Source organism: Maylandia zebra, linkage group LG3 (genome assembly GCF_041146795.1).
Source record: "Maylandia zebra isolate NMK-2024a linkage group LG3, Mzebra_GT3a, whole genome shotgun sequence".
NCBI lineage: Eukaryota > Metazoa > Chordata > Actinopteri > Cichliformes > Cichlidae > Maylandia > Maylandia zebra.
In genome coordinates this window covers 25,091,584-25,098,917 of record NC_135169.1, presented here as the reverse complement: position 1 = coordinate 25,098,917, position 7,334 = coordinate 25,091,584, and the positions used below count along the sequence as shown (strand labels likewise).

Here is a 7,334-nt window from a genome sequence, read left to right as displayed (position 1 = left end):
GATTTTATAACTAGGGCAGATTCAACCTTTCTATCAAATATTAATATAGATATGTGTTTGCAGCAAATGAAAAACCGGTCAGTGATTATTACTGCCTTGCGTTTATGGAAATGAAAGCATGATTGTTTCATTGCACTGCTAATGTTCTTAGATAAAATGCAAAATCAAAATTTAAATGTGCTCCAATTGCACAACAACTATACAATCAGTGCCCCATAGAATACAATTTTTTTTCTCACTATGCAATCAGGAGATTATTAACAGCTGATACCTGTTTTATACATTTTCTATACCGTTTCTTGGGATTTTGCAATCAAGTGGCGGACTTCAAGGCCTGATTGTCAGCTGGCAGCTGGCTGTCAGTTAACAGACCAACTGACCTCTGGCTGAAAGTGACAATTTTGAATGACTGCATCTGTAGAGCCACCCGTCATTCATTATATTTTCAAACAAACCTACACAGGAATGTTAAAACTGCTAAACTCAAGGTATTGTAAACTTGTGACATCAAAACTGCAAAGTCAGTGTTTTATACAGACAGCAGACAAACCCAGGAGTAGAAAACATTCAGAATGCTTTTTGAGCAGTCTGAAGTCGAAGCTTGTAGATCATGTGATATTATAGACACCAACCTCATTATTTGTAATTCTGTCCATGTTAAATATATATATAAATAACATACTATTGCAAGAGTTTATATAACAGCAGATAAGAAAGACATGTCGTATAATTGTTTTTTCTCCCCTGATCTGCTGGCACAGGGCCAACAAGGACATCACTGGTGACACATCATCTCCTGCTCCACGTTGCTCTCCTCCTTCTGTCCATCGTTCCAACCGAAACTAAGGCAGTGAAATCAATGTCAGAATGTGACAGTTTCTTTCTTAACAAAAATTCACCAAACATCACAAAGATTTTAGAGGGAAGCATCATTCTGGAACAGGCCAGATACAAAGTGATTTGCGAGTTTTTAAATGGCACCACTACATTTGTGACGCTCTACAACACCCGCAACAAGATTCCAGTATATTCTGCTGCAAAGTTCAGAGGGGACAAATGTGGGAAACCCAGTTACAAATGGATGATTGAACCAGAGGTATAATAATTGTCATAAATAATAATAATAATTAAAAAAAAACAGACCACATTATCAGATATTACAAGTGCAGGTAACAACCTAAGCGGACCTGTAATTAGGTTTTAAACAACACAATTTTCTGGAAACAGTATATTTCATCACAACAGTACAACAACATCAATATTGTACTCTTTCCATTTACACAGCTTGAAAACAATGAAGAGATGAGAGAAGAAACAAGTTTCAGCTTGAAGAATCAGGCTAGTAACATTGATTATGCCAATAGCAATGGGTTTACCAAAGGACAGTTATTTCCAAGTACTTATGGATTCACTGAAATTCAAAGAAGATCTACTTTTACCCTGATCATGTTATTTCACAAAATGCTTCATTCAACAGGAGAAGCTGGAAGAGAGTGGAGAACGGCATTAAATGTGTTATGAATAACTACTGCGGTAACAACAGCTATACAGAAGCCTTTGTAGTGACGGAAGCACAGCCCAGCCACAAGAAACCCATAACAAAAGGATCAATATTCCACATAGGCTGTGGTCGGCATTCTGCTGCTACAGTGATAGGCTGAAAAATGGCTGGCAAGTGCACACTGGGGCCGAAACAATGAATATAACGAAGATTACACACAGACTAAGACTTTGGAAAGCCTCCGTATAAAAGTGGGAATCGAAGCATTCGATGAAAGACAATGTCCTGGAGAAACAACTGTCACTGAGCTCTACCCACAACTTTCCCCTGATTGCAACTGTCCATAAAAACATAAATGTATAAACTACTGAGGGCTGAGATCTATCATCAGTTTTAGACATTTATACATGTTGTGATGAATATGAATAATGTTTATTGATTTGATTCAGTTTGTAATTGCTTCTTTGCATCAGGCTTCATGACATCAAATAAAGATACAGCATATTAACCTTTGTGTAAATCTGGTGTTATCAGAAACATTTTTGGTAAATGGAAGGAAACCATTCATGTTAATTTAAGCTGCTTAAATACAAAACTTTTGTTTGAGTGGTGACAGCTATCATAAATATCAGAACAGACAGAGGTAAACACTGGAAACACAAGAACCATCAAAATAAACAAACAGTATGAAAACAGAAACCAATTAACATAAAAGACAAACTGGAGTAGGATAAAGAGACTAAAACAATTTCTAATAATTAGATTTTGATTAAACATGAAGGCTCCCTGTCTGGTTCTTGGTCCCCAACAGAGACACCACCGTTAAAAAAGAAACCTTGGACTCCCCTGTGATTCGACCACAAATAATACATGTATTTGTTTCAGCTTTGTTACGTTTAAAGACCATGTGTTTTTTAAGATGCATGATGACACTCAAAATCGACTGACTCAACATTTCCACTTTGGTAGGCAACCAACAGTTTTCTGATCACAAGAAATCAGGCTACAACAACAGTTACACATGACATAAAGGTTAAGAACTATCATATAACAAAGCACAAAGGCAACTTTAAATCTCCCTAAAAAAACATCTGAAGCTGTATTACAAAGCGCACTCATATTTTTTGCATGAGTCATTTTAGCATTAGTGAACAGTGAGTATTTTTTGGCAGCAGAATGGTCAATGAAGTATTTTGACAAAATACTCTAAGAGCTCAGAGGAACAAATGAACATGTTAGCCATTACAATTTCTTTAATTTCATTTCAAAATAAATTCTTCAAATGTTTGAGAAACAAACTGATCTTTGTGGCTGCTGTAGATTCACAGCAGCAGCACCATCACCACGGCCAGAGAGACAGAAACCCTCAACACAGGAAGTGAGTCATGCAGAAGAGGGGAGTGAAAAGGTTCAGGCTGCCCACCTTCAACACAGGAAATAAAGAAAGATATAGTTTGGTCTCGATACAAATACAGCAATAGCTATGTGGTTGGCTTTTAGCTGAGCTTAGTAGAGAGAGCACATCTGAAATATTTGCTTAAAAGTCCTAACATCATCTCACCTCTGACAGACAGCCAGCTGTATGGTGATTCTCCAGTACCAGAGACATTACACTTGTAGGAACCTTCATCAGACTTTGAAATCTTTGGGATAGTCATGACTCCCGTAGAGCTGTGCCCAATGAGGAGGTTATCTTTATAAAATTCAGCTGTGAGGTTGGATAAAGAAGTCTCCCTATATGTGCAATGCAGAGTGACGGCATCGCCCTCCTGCAGATGATGGACCGGACTCTCCAGAATCACTTTACCTCCTATATGAAAAAATAAATATTTAGAGCTTTAAAGGTGCACTTTTGAAAAAAGAAATTCATGCAGCAGAGGTGGAGCCAAAACTTTCATAGAGCTTCTTGCGTAAGCCAAGACATTTTGCAATCATATGGGCTAAAAGAAAAATGTCTTTCTTCAACCTCAACACCTTTCACGTTCGAAGGAATTCATTTCAACCACTTCAGATGATAATGCTTTTAAAAGCTTTTAATTTCAATATACTTAGTAACCAATTTCCCCTGGAAAATAATTATTTGACCTATACTATTTTAAATGCTGCCTGTACTTTTAGCTTAATAACTGAGCTAACTAACATTTTTATTCATACCATACCATTACGTAATAATTATAATAGATTGCATTCATATAGCGGTTTTCTAGGCACCCAAAGCGCTTTACAATTCCACTATTCATTCACTCTCACATTCACACACTGGTGGAGACAAGCTACAGTTGTAGCCACAGCTGCCCTGGGGCAGACTGGCAGAAGCGAGGCTGCCATATTGCGCCATCGGCCCCTCTGGCCAACACCAGTAGGCGGTAGGTGAAGTGTCTTGCCCAGAGATGGGCAGTAACGCGTTACTTGTAACGCGTTACTGTAATCTGATTACTTTTTTCGAGTAACGAGTAAAGTAAGGGATTACTATTGCAAAATCGGTAATTAGATTACCGTTACTTTCCCGTAGGAACGCTGTGTTACTGCGTTACTAAAACCGTGATTTTTTGCGAGAATGTCTCACGACAGTGACGTAAGCGAGTGCGCCATTAGTGACAACAGCTGTGTGCAGATCAACAATGGATCACATATCGAGTGCGGGAGAGAGTATGAGCATGCAGCGTTTAAAGCGTGGAAGTACTGACCTTACTTTGAGTTTGATTCCATAAAAGTGACAAAAACATTAGCGTCCATCGTGCGTGGGAAGAAAACTTCTTTTTACAGCGAAAAAAAACCCTAAACTTCCAAGGAAGCACCAAGAGCGCAACGACGTAATGGGAAACTCACAGAGACACTGCCGTATCCTTCCACTGACTGCTGCACACCTGCACCAGGGTAAACCTCCGCCTACTGCAGTCCTGCTTTACAGGTGAAAATAGAGCAACAGGACCGCTGAGTCTTTGACTTTATTTATGTTCTGCTGTGTTTTACTTGCATCTATTTGAAAGATTGAGTGTAAACACAAAAAATTATTTTATTTTATGTGCTGGAATGTGCAGAAAATAGGTTTAAATGTTAAACTCATTTATTCAACTCAGAGAATGTTGCATATAATTAAATTTTTGCTTGATGCATAAAGTTAAAAGATTAAAACTGATAAAACAAGTTAAAAAAAGAGACTTTTCCATTTGATTACATTTTGTATGATGGATTATGTAGAAAAAGTAGAATTGGGCTGAAAGATCTATCGCTTTATCACCTCTTCAGGTTGTAAATCGTGTTTTTAAAAAGTAACTAAGTAACTAAGTAACTAAGTAATTAATTACTTTTGAAAATAAGTAATCAGTAAAGTAACGGGATTACTTTTTTGGGGAAGTAATCAGTAATTAGTTACTGATTACTTTTTTCAAGTAACTTGACCAACACTGGTCTTGCCCAAGGACACAACGACCGGGACAGAGCTGTGGATTGAACCGGCAACCTTCCGGTTACAAGATGAGCAATATCATATTGCTCAATATCAATACATATCATATTGTACTATTAGCTAATTATTTCAACTTTCACAATTTTAGCAAATATTTAATTGCTTTTCTTTTTCAAGTATTCACTTTTCAAACACTATCTATCTATTGTAATCAATAGGGAATTTTTTGGAAGAGTATTTTCAATTACATAGTAAAGTAAATACATACTTTATACCTTAAACCATAAAGTGTGACTTTGGTGGCACGTTTTGTAACAAGCCCATTAGTGTAACTAGCTAATAGATGAAAAAATGTAAACATCATAGTCTATATATGGCTGTTATTAAATGGTTTAAATGCTTTTTTCCTGTTGAATTTAATGGTAATCCTCTGTAGTTTGTATAAACTCACCAGTAACAGTGATGTTGACAGCTTCAGTGCACGCTCCAGCTCCAGAATCACACCAGTACAACCCACTGTCTGAGGGGTAAGCATCTTGAAGGAAGCAGTGTGACTCATTTTTTGAACCCCAGTGTTTGGAACACTCATGATTTGTTTTTATAGATGTGTTTCTCTTTATTGTCCAGTCAGGAGAGTTTTCATGCTCTCCACAGCTCAGTGTAACAGACTCATACAGGAAGAACTGAGATCTGTTGGGAAATATTCTCAGAGTGGCTGAAAGAAACAGAGAGGTGAGACAAGTTAGTTGTGTTTACAGAGCTGTATTTAAGGGCAGAACAATGAGGTGGGCACAGTTTAGTCTGGCCACCCTATGCATCCAAGGAAACACTGGCAGGGGACTCCTCACAATTGAATTCAAATGGATATATGGATTTATATAGTATAACTCCCGACTATAGTATAACATTTTTGCTGTGCTGTTTTTCCATGAACAATTGTAACTGCCCACTTCATTTGAGAAATTTTTATGAGTTTTACTGCTGATAATTGTTTGTTTTTTTTAGTTGTGTGTTGCATTAAAAAAGCTAATTAAAGGTGATGGTGTAGATATACAGCAGGAAGCTAGCACCATAAAACTCGGAAGCTTGAGGAAAACCCAGAACTTGTAACAGATCAGGGACAGCAAAGGATAAAGAGACTAAATAAACACACAGGCAGGTGACTAAGGAAGAGGAAACTGGTGGGAGCACATGTGACACTAATCACAGGAGGAGGCAAGTTAAAATAAAGACAATGCACATAGAGCAAGGGACTATTAAAATAATATAGAAAAGTAGCACAAAGAGAGACATAGACAAAATAAAAACAAACGTGGAAACATTACTGAGTGGGGAAAAAGAAATAAATAAAATTCAAAACCCAGTAATAATAACAAGGGCTGCCTTTTTTATTTGAGAAAATCAAAAATGAACATGAACATGAAAACTTTTTAAAATGTTGTTACTTTTTTCTCTGACAGCTGTATTTTGGAACAAAGATGAAGCACTACCTCAAACAAATTAAATTTTACTGACCTTATACTAAATGTATTCTTGCCACCAAACATGATACTAAAACCCACAGCACTGACATTTCCTTCCTCTTTACACCTTTGCAGCTTCTGCATGCTACCCACAAAATAGTTGCATTACCTCCCACAAGGTTTCATTTTGAACACTGGAACATCTGGTTTTTCATCTGTGCAGATAAGTTTGTAGCTGTATTGATGCCATATAAAATTTATAAGATGAGTTTACACATTTTAAATTAATAAATACAAGTTACATGTACTGTATTGATTTCAACTAAATCAATCTACAATAAATCGACATGAAATATAGTACCTTGCATAGAGTACCTTTTTGTAATGTACCTATTATAAAAACCTGTAATAAAATACACTATTATCAAACAAAAGCAGATGCCCACACAGAAACAAATCACAGACTTCACGCACACATTTACAGTAGTACATACCAATAATAGTGCAGAGAGCAGTTATCTCCATGCTGCTTGGCAGGTGTTTGACCCACAGACAGTTTCAGGGGGGTTTGTTCACAACTCAGTGCTGACTGTGAAAAAGTCACTTGACCAAGATGTACGTCATCAATTTATTTTTTAAAACTGCAAGTGTCAAACACTTACATTCTCCACCATAAAGATATAAAGTATATCAAAGTGAAGTTATAGAATATTTAATCCTTCCTAAAATTTGACTCAAAAATATATAACTGATTATTTTTTTTCTTTTTTGAGAGTTTTGGGGAGTTTTTTTTTTAAATATAAAATTACATTAGATAGAGTGCAGTGTTCAGAGTACTTCAAAGTTTTTTGACATTTCTTTGTCTGATTTTTATCAATTACTGTCTTCCTCTATTCCGATTTGTGGAGTTTGTGCTGTTTTGCAATCACAGATTGCATAAGGGCAATGAATAATGTCAAAA

The 7,334-nt window shown here is 36.5% G+C and overlaps 1 protein-coding gene across 1 annotated transcript; it reads right to left on the bottom strand.

Moving 5' to 3' along the window:
* Window positions 1-1,490: 1,490 nt before the first annotated feature.
* Window positions 1,491-7,053, bottom strand: LOC101479608 (low affinity immunoglobulin gamma Fc region receptor III-B-like). The gene is made up of 4 exons (XM_023155342.2): window positions 6,868-7,053; window positions 5,362-5,625; window positions 3,063-3,311; window positions 1,491-2,924 (listed from the first exon to the last, which is right to left on the bottom strand). The coding sequence occupies exons 1-4, from the start codon at window positions 6,896-6,898 to the stop codon at window positions 2,824-2,826; spliced, it is 645 nt and encodes a 214-aa protein (XP_023011110.2). The 5' UTR covers window positions 6,899-7,053; the 3' UTR covers window positions 1,491-2,823.
* Window positions 7,054-7,334: the final 281 nt, after the last annotated feature.

Coding starts and splice junctions, on each gene's coding strand:
- LOC101479608 (XM_023155342.2), bottom strand. CDS start 6,898: ATGGAGATAACTGCTCTCTGCACTATTATTG. Junction 5,626..6,867: donor TGCTCTCTGCACTATTATTG/GTATGTACTACT, acceptor TGTTTCTTTCAG/CCACTCTGAGAATATTTCCC. Junction 3,312..5,361: donor TGTCAACATCACTGTTACTG/GTGAGTTTATAC, acceptor TTTTTCATATAG/GAGGTAAAGTGATTCTGGAG.